The sequence below is a fragment of the Callithrix jacchus genome, chromosome 7 (assembly GCF_049354715.1).
Source record: "Callithrix jacchus isolate 240 chromosome 7, calJac240_pri, whole genome shotgun sequence".
Lineage (NCBI taxonomy): Eukaryota > Metazoa > Chordata > Mammalia > Primates > Cebidae > Callithrix > Callithrix jacchus.
The window spans coordinates 3,105,003-3,127,114 of record NC_133508.1 but is presented as its reverse complement, the minus strand read 5'-3'; the positions used below and the strand labels follow the sequence as shown (position 1 = coordinate 3,127,114).

The window sequence follows — 22,112 nt, the reverse complement described above, 5'->3', positions numbered from 1 at the left end:
AACAACGAATTTGAGAGGGAATGCTAACCATCATATATCTGTCTGTCTCCTAAGCAACTTCTGAATTTTTGTAGATAGCTGATTAGATTAATTTCTAGTTTTATCCGCTTCCTTACATCCTATACTAATAATGGAACTTATCTATACAGTGTAAACCTTTTTTTTTTAAGTGTATTCTATTTCAAACTATTAAAATAAAAAAAAGATTGATATTCATATAACTTGCTAGAATCTGGGATCGATCAAAATACCAATAGAGTTTTTTTCGCCCTCTAATATCTAAGAAAGCTATTTTATAACACGGACATAATCAAGCTTCCTATGAATCTAATTTATCTCATAAAGAATTATCTCCTTTACTAAATCTATTCTATCATTTAATACTGATTTTGTGGGTTTTTATGTGAGGTAAATGCATTACATCAAATTTGACAATGTGTGATAGGTGATTTTTAAGTAGGCTGTAAAGTGTGGAAATTAGTTAGGTGTTGATACCCAATTAGTAGAAATTAAAACTATAATCTGGGAAGAAGAAAGGAGTATTGTATAATCAGATGAAGTATCTTTACATTGTAATATAGTTCCATTTACATGACAACTACTTAGTGATGTTTTAAAAATTAAATTGAATTAATAAATTCTAAGGGATCAAACCACACTTAAAGTGATGATGGCACAACTGTAATAGGCAGTTCAACCACTCCCCCTACAGCACAATGTCTACCACATTGCAGTGTGGCAGGGCTCACAGGGAGGAACATGTGAGAGAAACCTTAGCATCCGAACTGCAAGGTCACTCGTTACCGTCAAATATAATGGGTTTATATGACCATATCAAAGGAGGGAAGAAGGTCCCCAGCCCTGAGGACTTTCAGTGGCAGAAGGAAGGCACAGTCCAAGCAGTAACTGATGAAAATGTGGAGTCTGCTGTACAAGTGTATAAATTGTTTATTTTATGGGAAGAAAAGTCATCGGGAGAACTTCCGAAAGTCAGCCATGGATAGGCTAGCTAGCAGTGGTCGTCTTTACTTGTAGACCTGCCATCTCAATTGCATTCTACCTCTTGAATCATGTCACAAGGTATTAATGGAAGAAATTAAGATTGGTGAGGCAGCAGAGACTCTCAGTTCCAAAACTCCAACAGCAAAATGATTGATCATTTTAAAATAGCTTGTAAGCCAGTAGTGAAAATGTTAACAACAGCTCTCCAGAGATTTTTTTTCCCATTTATGGTATTGCTCTAAAATCTAATTCAGAATGGTTATTCCTAAAATTGGAGAATTTCCCAAATGTAAGCTATTTTTGTAAATATTATCATAAACTAAGGCATATATACATACACGCTCATTCTGCTTAGTTGAATGAAAATAAATATGTCACAACAGGGCTGTATTAAATGTTTCCTAAACTTTAAAATATCAAGATATATTGTTTACTTTTTAACTTTTTACTCAAAAACAGTACATATTCTTTGGAATTTCTAGTTAAGATTGTGCTTTAACCTAGGGCCCTTGATGCAGTTCAGAGATAGAGCACATTAAAAGAATTATACTCCACAATTGATTGTGGTTTGTTTGAAAAAAAAAGATGCTTTCGTTTATAATATTAATATACTATAACATATCACCTCAGTAGATCACTAAGGAAAAAAATGATCTCAATAGGAACTCAGTAGTGATAGCCAGAATCTATAAGGAACTCAAACAAATTAGCAAGAAAAAAAATAATCCCATCAAAAAGTAGGCAGGGAACATTAATAGACAATTCTCAAAAGAAGATATACCAACTGCTAACAAGCATATGAAACATGCTGAATATCACTGAAAATACAAATTAAAACCACACTGAAATAGCACCTTACTCCTGCAAGAATAGCCATAATTAAAAAGTCAAAAACCAATAGCTGTTTGGCACAGATGTGGTGAAAAGGGAACACTATTTTTCTTTTCTTTCCTTTTTTTTTTTTTTTTTTGCAGTGGAGTTTCACTCTTGTTGCCCAAGCTGGAGTGTGATGGCACCATCTCTATTCATTGCAACCTCCGCCTCCCAGGTTGCTACCGAGTAGCTGGGACTACAGGCATGTGTCACTACACCCCTGGCTAATTATGTACTTTTAGTAGAGATGGGGTTTCTCCATGTTAGAAAGGCTGGTCTGGAACTCTTGACCTCAGGTGTCTTCCAAAGTGCTGGGATTACAAGTGTAAGCCTCCGCGCCTGGCTGAAAAGGGAACACTTTTACATGGCTAGTGGGAATATAAATCAGCATAATTACTATGGCAAAGTATGGAGATTCCTTAAAGAACTAAAAATAGGTCTACCATTCAATCCATCAATCCCACTACTGGGTGTCTGTCCAGAGGAAAAGAAGTCATCATATGAAAAAGACACTTGCACACGCGTGTTTACAACAGCACAATTCGCAAGTGCAAAGACATGGAACCAACCTAAGTGTCCATCAGTAAATGAGTGGATAAAGAAAATGTGGTACATATATATAAATATATATAGAATGGAATACTACTCATCCTTAAAAAGGAATGAAATAATGTCTTTTACACAACTTGAATGGAGCTGGAGGCCATTATTCTAAGTGAAGTAACTCGGGAATGGAAAACCCTATGTTCTCGCTTATAAATGGAAGGTAAGCTATGAGGATACAAAAGCATAAGAATGATATAATGGAGTTTGGGGACTTTGTGGGGGGGTTGGGAGTGGGGTGAGGGATAAAAGACTACATACTAGTTACAGTGTAGACTGCTTGGGTGATGGGTACACTAAAATCTCAGAAATCACCACTAAATAACTTATCCATGTAACCAAAAACCACCTGTACCCTCCAAAACTATTGAAATACAAATTTTAAAAATATTAAGCCCTTATTCCTAAGGGGCGGAAGAAACTCCTAGAAAAACAGGAATACAAAGGAACAGCTATCTTAAACCAATAATTGGGTAAGAGATGAGCAAGGGCACAAATTATCATCATTCATTAAATGATGTAGTGGAAGGTCTGCTCATAGCAATAAAACATGGAAGCCAAGATCAGATATACTCATTAGAAACACAAAAGATACAAATTTTGTCATTTGTGAAAACAATAAATATCAGCATAAAAAGTGAAAAAACTAAAAATCTGTATGAATTTAAGGACAGACAATGTAATGAAAGAAAATTTTAAGCAACAACTTTACCTTAAATAAACGTGGGAACTATCTGAGGAAAACATGAAGTCCTCTCTGAGAGAGAAAATGTTAAGATTTTAATAAATTTAGAATTAGCCTATGTTTCTAGATGGAAAGAGCTAGTACTCTGAAGATATTAAACTTTTCCTAGATAAATCCAAGGGTACAGAACAAACACCAACAAAAATTTCAGTAAATTTTTTTTGAATTGATTTGAATTTACTCAAAATCTCAGCTTGAAGTTCCCTTTGAAAGGGAAGCATGATGCTAAGAGTAACTTGCCATGTCAGATGTTATAAAGCACAGCCACCAGTTTTTCTTCATTAAAGCAGCATGGCACCAACCTAAGAAATGACAGACTGATTTAGTAGCATGGAATCTGATATGTAAACATACACATCTTACCTCAAAAACCCCAGAGTAAAGGATCGTGCCATAAATGATACTGGTTAAACTTCCCATGTGGAAAAATAAATAATTCACATTGCATTTCACTTTACAACATGCACCAAAATAAATTCTGAATGGATCAAGTAGTAAAAAAGAAAACCAAAAAAACACAAAGGTAAAAATCTACTCTCAGGGTAGATAAGACTTATTATGGTAAATAAAATAATGAAGGAAATTATTGAAATCTTTGGCTATCTCAAAATTTGTAAATTCAGCACCAAAAAATTTTTAATCATTAAAAGTAAATGATGATTTGGGAAAAATCATTCTTTTACAGGAATTAAAATGTAGAAATAAATATAGAGGCCGGACGCAGTGGCTCATGCTTGTAAGCCCAGCACTTTGGAAGGCCAAGGAAGGTGGATCACAAGGTCAGGAGATCAAAAGCACCCTGGCTAACACAGTGAAACCCTGTCTTTACTAAAAATACAAAAAATTAGCCAGGCCTGGTGGCAGGTGCCTGTAGTCCCACCTACTCAGGAGGCTCAGGCAGGAGAGTCACTTGAACCCAGGAGGTGGAGGTTGCAGTAAGCTGAGATCACGCCACTGCACTTCAGCCTGGGCGACAGAGTGAGACTCCATCTCAAAAAAAGAAATAAATATAGACCGGTTTCAACTTGATTAAGAGCAACAGTTTATTACTAAGGCATATAAACTGACCATGAAAGTAGACAAATGACGATAATCATTGGGAGAAATCTTTATCTTCACTAGCATTCAGAGACATGCAAATTAAACAGTGAAGTAATATGTCATCACTCATAGGATGTACCAATTTACAATGAACAGTACACTTGGGACCACCACATCACTCTTGTATATGGGGGAATGTCCACTGCAAATCTGCAAAGCAATTTGGTGATATATGTTAAGATATAAAAGAGTTATCTTCTCTCTGATGAAAATCAGAATTACCCACATACATTCACATATAAGAATTTTCATCTCAATGCTATATGAAGAAGTAAAAATTTACAAATGTTCTTATTATCTAATTTTAGGGGAATGGTTAAATAAATTATGGGATATCTGTAAAATGAAATAATATATAATACTTGGAAAATATTTTCAAGTCATTACTTACATGAGAAAAACATATCATGTATAAAAAATATTTAAAATTCTGATTAAAGCAACCACAATTTTATATAAAGAGATAAAGCATATGCATTGAAAATGACCAAAAGGAAATATGAGCAAAAGTTAAACAATTTTGTATTTAGTGAGATTGAGGTGATAACGTTTCTTCTTTATACTTATCTGTGTTTCTGAGCATTATTATGAGCATGAATTGCTTTTGTAATCATTAAAAACAATAAATGTTCTTTTCAAAGAGAATCACATTCTATGTCCAAATTATCACTAAATCTGAGTTAATGGCATCTAAATTGAGAGCCTCTTAATGGTAAAGTTTTAGTAGTATAATATATGCTCAGTGGGAATTCAGTATATTTTACAGATAAGTTTCATTTGTAGCAAGATGCTAAATATAGGCTAAAAAAGGGAATGATCTTCTAGAGATTTGTAGATAAACACTTGTTACAAAACAAGGTTTTTTTCTGCCTGAGATAGCCTGGAAAGAGGATTCAGTGAAATGCTCAGAAATGCGCCGACGTTTGACTACGTCAACGTGGTTTGGGTATCATTTGGGGCAAGTTGTATCCTCAGTGGCTTTGCACAACTCTAGGAATAATTTTGCAGGCATTTTGGCGTTGTACCTTCATTTAAGGAATGAAAATGAAATGCATTCCAGAGCTTCCAGCATCTTTTCGAGGTTCGTGTGTGTGTGTGTGTGTGTGTGTGTGTGTGTGTGTGTGTGTTGTTTGGTTTGGGTAGGGTTTTTTATTCCCCATAAAGTATTCCTTTTGAAGTTCAGAGCTTAGGCAGAGAAAGCCTGAGTTTGGCGGGTGTAAATTTCGAATGCATAAAACAACAGCTTTAATCTCAGGTTATGATTGACACCAAACAAAATGCAGGCTCTCTCTTTGTTCTCCAAAACACAGTGGAGTCCTTGTGGGTACTTGTGGTGTTGGGTGTGCATGTGTACGCGTGTGTATATGTGCGCGCTGTTTGTTCAAGGTGAGAAAAAGGTTTGCAAAGTTCAGCTGACGACAGCTAATGAATTTGGCATCCTTCAAGCTGTCTCCTAAAAAGCAATTCAGATGACAGGCCTATGAGGCACACGCTAAGGGGATGTGACAAGAGTCTCAGTGGGGATGATCCTGCTGGGAAAACTGAGGCAAATGGGCTGCTGACACCTCTGGTAACCAGGCTAAGAGCTGGGAGAGTTTCAGATGTGGTGTCACACCTGCCTGTCGCCAACAAATCCACCAGTGCATCCAGGGGTGATAAACAGCCCATGTCAAATTAGACTATTATACCGAGGCAAGGTTATCTGAAGAAGAATAGGAAAGTTTTACTTCTCCGTAATTTTGTTTTCTCAATTTTCAGAGGAGTTTAAGGCTTTTCATCTTTCATCAATTTCTCAAATATTGCTACTGACAAGTATTGCTGCTGCCCCCAAAAACTTGAAAGAGGGAAGAAAATGCTCTTCAAAGATTACTGGAATCAAATGCAACCCCTGTGGCCTCTTGAAAAAGGTAGACAACATTTCATCCCATAATTGTGCACAGATCCCATTATGCTGATTACCTGATTCCAGACTTTTCCCTATTTCCATCCTACGCACATCTATCAGTTTCTCCTTCCTAAAACGCTCCTGTGCCATGCCTTTCTCCACAACAGTTCTTCATTCACTTGGTCATTTTTTAACTCTGTTACACAACAAACATTTATTGAGTACCTACTGTGTGTCAGGTACCTTAACAGGCATTGGGAAATATGGAAATTCTCATCATGGTACCTGACCTCAAAGAGCCAGCACTCTAATAGGGACCTAGACAAGAAAACACATTTACTAATCAATTGTTGCAATAAGGTCACATACAAATTATTCCACAGTGCAGTGGTGTGCAGTAATAAATGTTTATTCTTACACTTATGAATCTACAGATCAACAATGGTTTGGCAGATCTAGGCTAGGTGGCTCTCTTTCAGATTGTGAATCAGCTGGGGTTGGCTTTAACTTGTGAGTTGGGCTCAAATCTCCATGTGTGTTTGTTCTGGGACCCAGGTGGAAGGAACAGTGGATTTCCCAGGCATGCTTTTCTCACGTCAGAGAAAAGCATGGTCACAGGTCACAATACTGAAAAACCCAAACCACACAAGCACATTTAACCTAATGTCGAGTAACATGTTAATGATGAAAGCACATCTCATTGTCAAGTCCAATGCCAATGGAGTGCAGACATATTCCACTCACTCTAATGTACTATAAGGTCATATGATTGAAAGAGGGCATGAAGGATGGGCAAAATAATCCAATCTAACACAAAAATTGTGATAATGAAGTATGATAAATGATATAAGAGAAGTATATTCAAGGTTTAGATGAAGTAAAGAGAAATATTTCAGAAGACGGGTGTATTATGCAGGGCTCAGCCAAAGAAAGAGAACTAGCAGAATCAATAGATAATGGATATATAGGTAGACAGATGATTTGATAGTTAGATGGAAAGGTAACGAATGGATGAACAGGTAAGTCAATGATAGGTGATAAATGGATATTTGTTACAGGGACTTGACTACACAGTTATGGCAGTAGGTTAAACAGTCTCTGTAAGGTTTTTTTCTTTACATTCAGTGCTGGAATTTGAAGTCTGTAGACCAAACAGCTAACAAGGAAGATGATAAAGTGGAGGAGATCAACAGTAGGTTAAAACCGATAACTACAAGCTTGAACTACTTGAGGATGTGCTGAAACACGTATATGTTCTTGTTGTCTCTGCCTCAGTAAGGCTCATTGACCTTGGTGATAGAGCTAAGCACATGGCTGCCCAGAAGTCAGAGAAACTCAGGGAGGAGGATCCAGGGCAAGGCAGAACAATCGCAGAGCCAGCTGCTGCTTCCCAGCAAAGAGGCAAGTCAGCAGATCAGTTACAAAGTATATGAGCTACAAAATAACTGTTGCTTCCCTTTTGTCCTTCAGCTCTCCCAAGAATCTTGTGTCCCACCCTAACTAGAAATCTTTTAAAATGAGTTTTGGGAAGCATAGTTTGGCCTGACCAAGTTGACTTATTACAAAGCTGTCACAAGAGGCATCTAACTCAAACTACGAGAAAGAGCAATTAGGAAATGCTTGCAGGGTAGGTGATATTTGAACCGCAACTGTAAGGATGAGCAGGAGTTAACCAGGAAGGGGAAATGCCAATTTACACAGACACCAAGCATGAGAAAGGCAAACCTCAGGAATATGGAAGATCCTGGTACAGAAGTCTAACACCCTAAGCCACTGGGAGCACACTTGTAGTCAAAGCTATATTTACATAATTGTGGCAGCAAAAGGGAATGCATGCCAAGGGTGTGACGGGACATCTTGGAAAAAGAGAGTTGAAAGGAGCTTATTATAGAAATAGGGCTTGTGCTGTATGATTCAAATGGGGATTCAAGGAACTGGAGGACAGTCTTGGATTGGATGTTTTCAGAAAGCATGGCATATCGTTATGGACTCAACTGTGTTCTCCCCAAAATTTGTATGTGGAAGTCCTAACCCTGGTACCTGGGAATGTGATTGTATTTGGAGATAGAACCTTAAGGAAGTAGAGTTAATGACATCATAGGCGTGGGGCCCCAATCCATTAGGACTGGTATCCTTACCAAAAAAAAAAAAAAAAAAAAAAGACACCAGGGATGCGTAGGCATAGGGAGAAGGCTGTTGGGAAGCCAGGAAGAAGAGCCTCATGAGAAACCGAGCCTGCTGTCACCTTGATCTTGACTTCCAGCCTCCAGGACTGTGAGAAATGAATTTCTGTTGCTTAAGCCACTCAGTGTGTGGTTTGCCATGTAGGCAGCCCTAGCTGACTAACACAAGTATCTTGGTAGTTTTTATCTAGATGACATGAAGATTAAAGAAGGACTAGAGTTGTCATTGATAAAGAAGCAATTGGGAGAAGGGGATATTTCATTATTTTTATGGTTGCAGAGTGTCTGTTTCTTTCCCTGGTTCCACCATGATATCAAATTCTGATTATTTTTATATCGTGCGAGTGCCGTTAGTGTGTAGTTGGGAATATCATGGTCTACCTGTCAGCTACCAGCTGCTGAAACTGTCCTTCACTTTCTCGTTGACGTATTCAGAGAGGATTCTCATTTACTGATCCAGAAATTACATGGAATCTCCATTGTTTGCTGTGTTGAATGCAGATTCCTTTGCCTGGTTTACAACAGGGGTCCCTAACCGTTAGGAACAGGGCCACATGGCAGAAAGTGAGTTGCAGGTGAGCCAGCTAAGCTACATCTGTATTTACAGCCACTCCCCATTGCTTGAGTTACCACCTAAGCTCTGCCCACTGTGGGATCAGCAGTGGCATTCTATTCTCAGAGGAGGGCGAACCCTATTGTGAATGGCACCTGTGAGGGATCTAGACTGTGTGCTCCTCATGAGAATCTAACTTATGCCTGATGATCTGAGGTGGAACAGTTTCATCCCAAAACCATCATCCCTCCTGCCACCCCTACACTCCACCCTTCTGGGTGCCGAAAAGGTTGGGGACTGCTGATTTATAGGATTCACAGTTCAGCCTCACTCTTCCCTGTGTCTGTTTCTCCACCTTTGTCAATCCAAGCTCTTCTATTCAGGCTTTCTTTTACCATCTGTCAGGTACTCTACCCTCAAGCTTGTCTCCTCTGCAGAGGCTATCTCATACTTTCCTGCCATGTCCTACCCCAGTGAAGGCATGCCCTTCAAGATTCTTCCAAGTCCTGTCACTCTGCAAAAGTCTCCCTGGTTACTGTAGCACACTCTTATCACCTGCCCTTGCCTGGAGCTCTTGTGGCTCATAAAATCTCACAGCAGGCCAGGTGCAGTGGCTCACACCTGTAATTCCAGCACTTTGGGAGGCTGAGGCAGGTGGATCATCTGAGCTCAGGAGTTTGAGACCAGCTTGACCAACAGGGAGAAACCCCATCTCCGCTAAAAATACAAAATTAGCCAGGTGTAGTGGCCCATGCCTCTAATCCCAGCCACTTGGGAGGCTGAGGCAGGAGAATCGCTTGACCCTAGGCAGCGGAGGTTTCCGTGAGCTGAGATTGTGCCATTGCACTCTGGCCTGGGCAACAAGAGTGAAATTCCATCTCAAAAAAAAAATCCTACAGCAGTAGTCACTGCACTATTCTTTGTTTCCCATATTAAACTGTGTCTCTCTACTTTGGTTTTAAGTTCCCTGAGGGCAGGAGCCATGCCCAAGGCCCCTTTTGAATCCTCCTTACAGCAAGTCAACTTTAGATAACTAACATTCTAACCCTTCAGAAAAAGAAACGTGTGGCTCGTGTAACTCATCACATTTTTTATTTTTATTTTTGAAAGTGGGACCATGTTATGACATCTTTGTATCTCCTTTTCTCCTGAGATGATGTCACTGAATTGATTATATATTCAGCCAGCCAGTATTTTTGAGCACCTATTTTTATGCTCAGTGCTTTGATATTTAAGCTCAGCTCTGAAGGATACGCAGAAATAAACCCAGTGACGGGGTTGGGATTACTGGAGACTTTTGCACTGGTAGGAAACAGCATGAGTGAAAGCACAGACACGAGAGAAATTGTGTATCTGAGGAATTGCAAGAAGCTTAGATATGCCAGGTGAGGATACCTGAGAGATGAGTTGGAGATATAGGTGGGTCTCGTGGGCATTATTATGTGGCTTGGACTTGTTAGGGCAGGGAAACACCTTCAGAGGGCTCTCAGCAGGAGACAGCTATGACCACGTTCAAGTATGAAATAACTCTGGCCCACGTGTAACATGGATCAGAGCCAGAAAGACTAGGGACGGGTTCGGGAATTAAAAATGAATGTAAAGCTTTGATCTGGGTGCTGATTGCACAGGTGTGTTCAGACTGTGAACATTCCATGAGCTAAACGCATATGTGAACTTTCTTGTTAAGTATATAATACTTTTTGCTAAAAAAAGTTTAAAGTATAAAACAATTGACCCAAGACATTTTGCGCAAGTCTAGAGTTGCTAATTTCTTATAGTTTTTGGGAACCCTTACCTGGCCAAATTCAAAGACATCTTCAAAATCAACTTGTGCTGTTGCTTTTCTGGAAATAGTGGATCCAACCAGCCTACCGGAAGCAGAAGAGCTTGTTTTGCACTTTTGCTTGTCCGTTCAGAAAGCTGGGTGCAGTGCCCCTACCTCAGTGCCCCCAGCCCCCAGCCCCCAGCCCTGTTATTTTTTAGTTATACATTACAGGAGATGGTGATAAATAGCAGAGCACTTGTGACTCTCTCAGAAATCAGGGCAAGGAGCTGAAGGTTTGGCTACAGTGAAGGCAAGGACTTTACCTGACCTCTAGGGTGAACTTCTGTCCTCATGTCCTTTCTCAGGGCATGTGCGGCCACAGAAGTAGCCTGTTTTCTTTTAAAACAAGCTACCTTTGTGGGTTATTGCCCCAGTTCCCAGCTGGTTTCTGAAACTTTCAGCATGTTCCCGCCTTATATCTGTACTGTCCTGCTTTTTCATTCAGCATCCAAATAAATAATGCATAATATCATCGATGGCGAGGTGACTCATCACTTTGTATGCATGTATTTTTTTGCTGCGACTAGGTTCCGACCCTTCTTTCCTGCATTTGGTCTTCGCTTATACTGGAACATCCCCCTGTGTCCCTGCAGCCAGGTTTGGATTTGCCCTGGGGTTCTGGTCCTCCTCCAAATCTCAGTTTTTGCCCTCAACTTTCTTCTGGGCTGCTCTCCTCCACTGCAGTATTTCTAACTTCCTCCTCTCCCCGGAGGTGCTGCCCACAGGCATCTCAAGCTCAGCTTATTCTCAGCAGAGTAACTTATCTTCCCCACTGCCCTGGTTTTACCTTTGTGGTTGCCTTCTTGGTCAACAGTATCATCATTTGCCAAATTGTCCATGTTGGAAACATCAGAATCATCTTCAACTCCTTGGTTTTCTTCATTCCACCCACTCAGTTGTCCACATTGTGATTCTACTGCTGAAATATGCTTTGGCCCCTCTCCTCTCTCTACAGCTGCTGCTGGCAACATGGAATAATGATGCCCATCCCTGCCACGCACTGCCTGTGTCAGCGTGGGCCGCTCTTAATCCCCCAGGCCCTCGCCTTTTCTCATTTGTGTCATGTGGGTGACAATGCAGATTTACAGGATGGCTCTGATAGCTGAGTGATGCAGTCCTTTGTGCCACTGCACTCCAGCCTGGGCAACAGAGCAAGACACCATCTCTGAGAAAGTATAAAAAATTAAAAAGAACCGTGGATGTGTTATGATACTTTCAAACTCATCTTTCCTAGACCATCTGGGTTTCTCTTGCATTTCCGTCATGTAATCATGTGAATCACCATATTGGTCTCAGCTTCCAGGAAGGAAGGCAGACCCACTCCACTGTGGTCTTTATTAAGTTTGCGTGGTTTACTTTTTAGGATTCCCCAGAATCAAGACCACGAGGAAAGAAAGACCGCCAAGTGCACCAAAACCACATTCACGTTTTGGATGCCTGAATAATGGTCGAGTTACAGTTTCTCTGACCTGGCACTTTGAGGAGGAAGAAAGGGAGTTGTCTGTGCTTTTGTCTCCTCTAAAAATAGCAAGAATAAACTTGGCCCATTTTCCACACAAATGTTATATGCATCGTGCACCAGCTGGACAAGTAGGCAGTGGTTGAAAAAGAGAAAAACCTCCCTCATGGCCTCGTAGTCTCTCACTTATAGGGTGGTCCTCCCATGGTCCTTCCGTCTTCTCTCCAGGCTCTTCCAAGTTCTCAGTTCATGCTCCATGTGTGATATGGTTTGGCTCTGTGTCCCCACCCAAATCTCACCTCAAATTGTAATAATCCCCACATGTCATGGGAGGGACCCAGTGAGAGGTAATTGAATCATGAGGGCTGGATTGGATTTTCTCATGCTGTTCTCCTGATAGTGAGTAAGTCTCACGAGATCTGATGGTTTTATAAAGGGGAGGTCCCTTGCACATGCTCTCTTGCCTACCACTATGTAAGATGTGACTTTGCTCCTTTTTCACCTTCCACTATGATTGTCAGACCTCCCCAGCCATGTGGAACTGTGAGTCAAGTAAGCCTCTTTCCGTATAAATTACCCAGTCTCAGGAATGTCTTCATCAGTCACATGAGAACAGGCTAATACAATGCTGAGTTATCTTTCTAGAGCCCCAAACCTTTCATGGCTTCCTCCTGGCAGAGTCTTTAGTGTGAAATGCCACATCTTTCCTCACTCAGCTGGAGGCTACTCTCTGCCTTGTCTCCACTGCCTCTTTGGCCACTAGAAACCTCCCAGGAACTTTCTTTTGGAGATCATAACTTAGTTATGTGCTTAGAGCATTTGCCATATTTTAAAGGAATAGGAAAGTCAATGTAATGCTTAATGTCTACCACTGCAATGTAAAATAAAGTTTAATGCATTTTAAAAAGTGAGGATAGATGTCATTAGGAACTGATTTAAGGAAGTGTGTAGTGCCTTCAATAGCTTTCAATGTTGTGGGGTTTTGTTTTGGTTTGGGTTTTCGTTTTTGTTTTTTTTTTTGAAATGGAGTCTTGTTCTGTCACCCAGGCTGGAATGCAATGACACAGTCTAGGTTCACGCATCCTCCACCTCCTGAGTTCAAGCAATTCCCTTGCTTCAGCCTCCTGAGTAGCTGGGACTACAGGCACATTCCGCCATCCATGGCTAGTTTTTGTATTTTTAGTAGAGACAGGGTTTTCATCATGTGGGCCAAGCTGGTCTCCAACCCCTGACGTCGTGATCTGCCCACCTCAGCCTCCCAAAGTGCTGGGATTATAGGCGTGAGCTACTGTACCCGGCCAAAGTTTTGTTTTTAATGGCAGCCAGAGGATAGAACTCATAAGAGTAACTTGCTGTTGATCCCTGAGGGATCTCAGTGAGGTGGGATGGCAGCAGAGTGCAGGCCGACCCAGGGAGAAATGAGGTGACACCAGCTCTTGGGGATATGGCACAGTCAATGGAAGCATGAAATACAAAAAGTAGACCTACTCTGGAAAATGAATGAAGCAAAAATTACACTGACTTCTGATTCTTGTACCTTGCCCACAGTACAATTGCTTTTTCCAAGCCATCACAAAAATTACCCTCCTCCTCCTATCGCCCCTAATTCTGAAAGTCTTGTCTTCGCATTTGATCTTCAATGCCCAGTCTTACCTGCCTGCAGTTTATCAACTCCCAAACTTTAGCATTTACAGAAAGCAATGAAGGAAATATACAGTTGTATCATTTTATTTTCAATGTACCCATATAAATGGGGCTTTAAAATTCAAAAACAATTATGAAAACATCAAGATTATCATTCCATCTCGAGGATGTGTCGAGTCCTTAAAGTTAGGGACAAGCCCTTCCTAATCTTTTTGTCTCTCCCCGTTATAGCTGGATAACTTAATGACTCCGCCTTGTTGAGTGTTACAATTTACAAATTGTGTGACTAGGTAACAGACAACAAGAATACTTCAGGAAGAAATCCTTCCTCTGAGCAAATGTTTCCTGAGTGTCTACCACATGCCACGCGTTGTTCTAAGTGGGGATAAAATGGAGAAACTCTCTGCTTTCATGGAACTTAGGTTCAGATGGAGGAAACAGATAATCAACAAGTTAGTAAGTCAATAACTTAATTTCAGAGGGTGGCATAAAAAGAAAGGTAACACTGAAAGCACCTGAGTATTATATGAGAGCTATGCCATGGGCGTGGAAGCACACACTTGTAGTCCTGCCTACTTGGGACGCTGAGGCAAGAGGAATACTTGAGCCCAGGAGTTCAAGGCTACAGTGAGCTGTGATTGTGCCACTGCACTCCAGCCTGGGAAACAGAGCAAGACACTGTCTCTGAAAAAGTATAAAAAAAATTAAGAAGAACCGTGGATGTGTTATGATAGTTTCAAAGTCATTTTTCCTAGACCATCTGGGTTTCTCTTGCATTTCCGTCATGTAATCATATGAATTGCCATATTGAGCTCAGCTTCCAGGAAGGAAGGCAGACCCACTCCACTGTGGTCTTCATTAAGCTTGTGTGCTTTACTTCTTAGGATTCCCTAGAATCAAAACCACTAGGGAAGAAAGATCCCCAAGTTCATTAAACACCACGTTTCACATCCATGCCTGGATAATGGTTGAGTTATGTAGTTCCTCTGACCTGGCACTTTGAGCAGGAAGAAAGGAAGTTGCTTGTGCCTTTGCCTTCTCTAAGAATAGCAAGAATTAACTTGGTACATTTTCCACATAGATGTTAATTAAATGTCTAACTTACGATATTCACCTATGGCCTTCTTAAGATTTCCCACGTGCCTGAAAGTGGTGGTTGGTGAAACATTAGGCCAAAAACGACCACTCTGTTGTGCACATGTTGTCTGCTAAGTTGTAAGACTTCACAAACCAAAGTTAGTTGTTGTTTTTGCTGTTTTTTTATCAACTAGGTTATCCATGATAGTCTATTTTACTGGGAGATCCTTTCCTTTCTGCCTGTCTCCAACAGTCCTTTCTCTACCTACACAGACGTAGTCCTCCGAAGCCACTTCTTGGTGTCTGCTTTTATTTATAGCAGAGAGTCACGATTACTCTTTAGAACAATACCTCTTAAATTTATCTAGTAGCTTTTTAGAGTTCCAAGTACTTTATGGTTTATTATTTATACATACTTATTGACAAATATGACACTTTATCATGATAAGGGGCTTTACAATTAGTCTTGCTCATTATTCATTCCTGTGCCCTGCTCATCCTGGTGAACCAGCTCCATTTTTTTTTTTTTTTTTTTTTGAGACGGAGTTTCACTGTTGTTACCCAGACTGGAGTGCAACGGCACGATCTTGGCTCACCGCAACCTCCACCTTCTGGGTTAAAGCAATTCTCCTGCCTCAGCCTTCCGATAGCTGGGACTACAGGTGCGCACCACCATGCCCAGCTAATTTTTGTATTTTTAGTAGAGACAGGGTTTCACCTTGTTGACCAGGATGGTCTCAATCTCTTGACCTCGTGATCCACCCGCCTTGGCCTCCCAAAGTGCTGGGATTATAGGCGTGAGCCACCGCGCCCGGTCGAACAGCTCCATTTTAAAAATTCCAAAAGGAAATTCCTTCCTTTTGGAATTTAGGGCCCTTGGGTTTGTCATAGGGATGGCCACCTCCAGCTTCCAGAGTGTGACTGAGACATCATTTTTTCGTTGCTCAAGTGACAACAACTTGTTTGACCAAGTTCCCCAGATACAATCAAACCCTTTCTTTAGCAATGTTCCTGGGGTCTTTTGAATCAAATTTCAGTTTTATGTTTCAGGTAGTGAATTGCGATATTTGGGTCCTTTATGCTTTGGAAGTTTCTTCCCCCGCAAGGCAGGACAGGGAACTGGGGTCTGGAGGAAGGATGTGCCATATTCTCGTAGTTCTGGCTCCTGTCCCCAGTGCTGCCCGGGCTCCTCTGCTATTTGCAGACATCACTGCTTTGCCTCCATTGCACCCGTAGAGAAAGACCCTTCCTCTGAAGTTGATAAATCGGGGTCAGAGGAGCTTTGTGTCTTCAGTGTGATATCAGCAGAATAGAAGAACATCCGTTCACATGTATATTTATTAACTTCACTGAGCTCCTGCTATGTACCACACACTTGGTACACTGAAAACACATTTCTTTCTTTTTTTTTTTTGAGATGGAGTCTCACTCTGTCACCTAGGCTGGAGTGTAGTGGCACAATCTCAGCTCACTGCAACTGCCGCCTCCTGGGTCCAAGCGATTCTCCTGCCTCAGCTTCCTGGGTAGCTGGGACTACAGGCACATGCCACCACACCCAGCTAATTTTTTGTAGACAGGGTTTCACTGTGTTAGCCAGGATGGTCTCGATCTCCTGACCTCGTGATCTGCACGCCTCGGCCTCCCGAAGTGCTGGGATTACAGACATGAGCCACTGCTCCCAGCTGAAAATCCATTTCTTTTAGACGTTGATCATTGCTTCATATTTACTTAACAAATTTTCCATGTATTCTTTTCATCTTCCATAGCAATATGGGCTGTTTCTTAATTAAGCTTGGCAGTTCTTGGTATCAGAAACTAGCAGCTAAATAGATTTAATGTCCTTGGTGCCTCCACCTGCCTGGGTTATTCTTTTAGGATTTGAGAGGCAGGCTAGAGTTGTGTACTGTCCCATTCTTATCAAAGAGGGAATCCATTGTGCCAGGCTCTAGCATATTTCATATTCACACTTCCATTGAAATAATACTTTTTTATTTTTATTTTTTATTGCATTTTAGGTTTTGGTGTGAAATGATACTTTTTATTACTTTTGCAATGTAAATGCCAAAATGCAAAGATGAGGCACAGAAAGCAGAAAAATAGAAGAGTCAGTAAGTTGTATGTGGAAATTTAGCTCTTTCTTCTGGAAATCACCTGTAACTGAAACAAATGCATCCATACTTTCACCTTTTACAGTTTTTTAGGAAGTTCAAATCTGGAAAGGCCAAGAAGATGGCTGATTCTTAGCTCACTACCAATATTCTCACATTGCAGCACTTTTCTAGTTTTTTTCTTCATCAGGTTTGCATTATTAGCTAAAAATGTAATTTATATAGCAAAACATCTTTTTGGATATGCAGGGCATCAGAACAATCTACTATTTTCTTATTGTTGTTCTTTGTTAATTACTGCTAATTTTCTTGAAAAAATTTTCCCTACCAGCCAAATATAGTAATAATCAGGATTGTTAAAAAATGGCTCCTACTGTAGATGATCTCAAAAAATATTAATAATTTACACCAAAAGTTGTTAGTTTGTTTAGGTTCAATTCAACCTTCATGTGGAATAAAGTTTGAAAGGAATGGCTTTGATGCTGGTGGCCAAGACAGAACCTCTTAAGCAATTTTTCATTAACTTATTATCTCTCTGCATTAGTCTGTTTTCACACTGCTGATAAAGACATACCTGAGACTAGGTAATTTATAAAGAAAAAGAGGTTTAATGGACTCACACTTCCAAGTGGCTGAACAGGCCTCACAATCATGGCGGAAGGTGAAAGTCACGTCTTACATGGTGGCAGGCAAGAGAGAAAATGAGAGCCAAGTGAAAAAGGAAATCCCTTATAAAACCATCAGATCTCATGAGACGTATTCACTACCATGAGAACCGTACAGGGGAAACCACCCCTGTGATTCAGTTATTTCCCACGAGATCCCTCCCACAACATGTAGGAATTTTGGGAGCTACGATTCAAGATGAGATTTGGGTGGAGACACGGCCAAACCATATGACTATCCTCTAAAGTTATTATTATCACATTAGGGAAGTGTAAGATTTATTACACTAAGCATTCCTTAAAAACCGTGCTTTGCTGGGGTGTGTATGTGGACCTCTGTGCACAGTGGGGGCATCAGGTTGCATGTGCTGCCCTTGAAAGGGGCAGGCCCAGCAGTCGGTAGAATGAGTGCCCATGCTCTGTCATTAATGCATCCCCTCTGGATAAGTCACTCCAGCACTTGAACTTCTGCACCTAAGTGGGTTAAGGAACCAGCTCTGCCTGCCCACGAAGTTGTTCCAGGGATTAAATGAATTGGTAAATGTGAAAAGGTCTTGGAATGTAAAACACAAAAGCATGAAAGGAATATCTCAGTGTAGTCATCTATGCCAACCAGTGCCTGAATTAGAATTAGAAGTGTCAAGGTTATTTTTTTTCACCTATTTGTTAAAGAAACGGCATTTAAAATTTTTTTGAAAATAAAATAGTCCCCTCCTCACCTTTCCAGTGGTTAAAAATAATTTCATTCCTTTATTTAACAAATATGTATTAATTACAGATAAGATAAAAAATATTCTGTTGGGTGTATTAAGAAGGGCAAAGATTAATTCAATGTGGAGTTGGGAGGGTCAAAAACTTACTATACACTATGTACATGTTCTAAACCACATTCTTTCTTCCTGTTCACTCATCTTTATAACCCAGGTTTAGCACATGGTGGATGTAAAGCTCTCAACCTGTCATCTTAGTGGCATTTAGACAGGTACTAAACTCTTACCTCAATAGTTTTCTTATTACTTACATCCATAAACCAAAAAGGAAGTGGAGAGAGTATAAAATATTTAATGGTTTGGTTCAGTTCCAGTCCTTACTACCATAGATCCACAATTCATTTCGCTGTAGGAACAGCCCCATGCACTACAACATGGGCTTCCGATGCTAAGAATTTACCTCTGGATAAGCAACTGCATTACTGTGCTGCTAGAACTTGCCTCATAGGTTAGCCCCCATTAGAAACCATATGGAAATATGCAGAAAAGGGCTTTGTGTCTGAGCAGCATATTTTTACTTTTCTCTAATGGACAAAACCCATGACTGGTGTCCGTCCAGTTATCCCACTTTTATTAATATTTGCAATAACTGAACACACCCAGTTTCACTACAAGCTCTTCAGATGCTTTAAAATAAATTGGCATTTGTTGCACCCATTTAACTGCTGGAGCAAAGAGAGCCACAGAGAGGATTTTTTGTTTGTTTTTTTGAGATGGAATCTTGCTCTGTCACCCAGGCTGGAGTGTAATGGCACAATCTTGGCTCACTGCAACCTCTGCCTCCCCAGGTTCAAGTGATTCTCCTGCCTCAGCCTCCTGGGTAGCTGGGATTACAGGCACCTACCACCAGGCCTGGCTAATTTTTGTATTTTTAGTAGACACGGGGTTTCACTATGTTGACCAGGCTGGTCTTGAACTCCTGACCTCATGACCCGCCTGCCTTACTTCTGCTCCAGCACCAAGCTAAAGTCACAAGGCGAACAGGCTCAAACTCTTTCTCCCTAAGACCTCGCTGGTTCCAAGCTCATTTACATGATGCTTTTCTTACTTCAAAAGAACATCTTAGATTTTATATGATATCATTTGCTGGCAAAGTTGTTCATTTTTATATATTCACTGTAACTTTCATATGTTAGAATGAAGCAAGAATATGTAAAAAAAAAAAAAATAGGGTTGTTTTAGGGACAAGGCTCTCATTTCATGATCTGATTTTTGTCAAGTGACTCATCACGCCTTCTTGTTGCCCTCTAGAAATAGGGATGGGATGGTGACTGCTATCCTTCGCTTATTTGCCATAGTCCGACTGATACACCATGCAAGATTGCTGTGCAGCAGAGATTTAAAAACCTTCATCTCCCCCTGCCCAGAGAACATGTTCATTTTTCTAGCTGTGGATCAAGACCAAGTTCAGAGGTCAGAGACCTAGCAAGAAATTGGAGTGTGTTCCAGATCTTCAAATAGGTGGGGAACAGAGTCCAACATTACTTTACCCCCTCTATTATTACCCCCACTAATGCTCTGAGTCCAGATTATCCTGAAGTGCATGGTGGTACTGATGGAGAATGGGAGCGGGACCAGGATTCAGTGACCCAGGTCTGTTTGAAGCTGTTCTGTGTTGTTCCATTCAAGCGGAGCACATTCTTGGCTTCAGGTCAGCACACACCTCCTTCGCTTGCACTTTTGATGACGGATTGCTCAGTCCTCAGCATCTCTTCTTTCCTCTGTGTGTGTGTGTTTAACTTGCTATTTTACTTGGCTAGTCTGCATGGAATTTTTCTAATTCCAGTAAACAGAAGTACAATGCATATTTCCCCGGTTAACTGTACATGCGAAGCCTGGTAGGAAAGCAGATTTTTCTTATTTTAGGAAAGAGCAACTCATTGGTCTTTTGCAGATGATGCTCCCGTATTGATGAGGACTCCAGTGCCACCCTACAATCTTTGCATTGCCTGCTTCCCTTAGATACCCTCCTCCAGGTGAATGACGCTCTGATTTATGAGAACTCTGGTGTGCACAGAGTTAAAATATTTCCAAGTCCTTGATCTCTATCCTATGCATCTATGACCTAGGGTGGGGCTAAGGGGTCTTGACCTTGTCACTTTTCCTGAGGACAAGACAAGAGGAGCAGATGAATCCGACTGTGAATGCAGTGTCCCAGAAAAGAGAGGCAAAAATCCTTTTTAGCACACTGACCCATCCCAATTTGTGGTTAGTCATCTGCAATGCTCGCTTGTAGTTTTTGATAGCAAAAGGCAACTGGGAAATTGGTTTTGGTATTAAATTTATAAGAAAAAGGTAAATGAGTTCTTAGGTTGTTAACACCCGCCCCAATTTTTAAAGATGGTAATTAGGAGAACTAACACTAGCCAGGCTTGAGTGAATGCAGACAAGACCCCTATAGGCAGCACAGTGTATTAGTGTAAAAATATGCATAGACAACATAACTTGTCAGAGAGGATTATTTCTACTTAGTGAATCTGCAGGAGCCCCTTTGCTCTACTATTCAGCGTTTGACTAGGGATGAGAGTGGGAAGGGGGGGGAGAGAGAGAGAGAGAGAGAGAGAGAGAGAGAGAGAGAGAGAGAGAGAGAGAGAGAGGAGAGAGAGAGGGAGAGAGGAGAGGGCGCGTTAGTGAGCAGCGACTGTGGCATTGATGTTTGAGCGTACTTCTGAACTGGCTTTTGTTGAGACTATCAGTATAGAAGCATGCGCTGTCCCAAATCCGCTGTTACTATGAGAAATGAAGAGCTGCTTTTAAGGTATGTTGTTGTGTCCTTTGTTTTTAATGCACGCTTTTCTAGTTTCTAGAGCTGGCTGAGACAATAATTATGCTCTGAATCAAGTAGCTTCCTTACCTTAGAAGAGAAGGGGGGGAAAAGAATCTAAAGAGAGGGGGAGATGAAATCGAGACCAAGAGATTGGGAGAAAGAGCCAGCGAGAGAAAGGCGGAGGACTGCCGTGAGTTCTATTTGTACTAGTTGCCTTTTGAAAGCATATCATGTATTTGCTCACTGCTATTTGTGAGTGGCCAGTGAATAATTTTAAGGGCTCCAAATCTGGCTCTTGGTTTGTCTTTTCCTTTGCAATGTCTAAGCCTCTTTCATTATTATGCACTCTGCATGGAATAATCACCGAAAAAGGAGCTGAGGAGACTCCATATTAGACTTGCGTTCCAAATACCGCTCTAATCTGGACTTAGCCTACCTAAATAGTCCTCCCGTGTAACCAGGTTTGGATCACTTTATCCTGTTTGCCAAAATGTGTACCTGTTTGGAGACCTCTTTCATGCATGGCGTCCTGGGTCCCCATGTATTGAAAGCAAATATTTGTTTCCTGCCTCTGTGTTGGGGGTTCTCTCACAAACCAGGAAGGAGGCACCACTGACCTTTTGGGAAGCAGAGGGAGAATTATGATAGAATTGGCATCCTGCTTTGAAAAATGTAGTCTTTTGTTTATCTGCTAGCAGACATTGTAGCCCCGAATACATCTTTGAGTCTGACAATGGGACCCGTTGAACAATGGAGCTGTCAAACTAGCTTAATGCATGTCTGGGGCTTTATTTTTTTCTTTTTCAACACCCTTTTTATCTCCTATAATCTTGTTTGTATAGACTATACAGA

The 22,112-nt window shown here is 40.8% G+C and overlaps 1 protein-coding gene across 25 annotated transcripts in view; it reads left to right on the top strand.

The window, feature by feature from the left end:
• The window catches only part of CELF2 (CUGBP Elav-like family member 2), an 859,904-nt gene that overhangs the window by 518,445 nt on the left and 319,347 nt on the right, over positions 1-22,112 (top strand). For 9 of the 25 annotated variants that reach the window (XM_078329281.1, XM_078329282.1, XM_078329268.1 and 6 more), the window contains exon 1: positions 20,944-21,251. The exons of 6 other annotated variants lie outside the window; for them this stretch is intronic. In XM_078329281.1, coding sequence (XP_078185407.1) covers positions 21,199-21,251 — 53 coding nt within the window. In that variant the 5' untranslated portion in view covers positions 20,944-21,198. Of the gene's footprint in view, positions 1-20,943; positions 21,722-22,112 lie in introns of those variants that run through there. 10 more of the 25 variants (XM_078329303.1, XM_078329305.1, XM_078329301.1 and 7 more) reach the window with 3 other exon arrangements.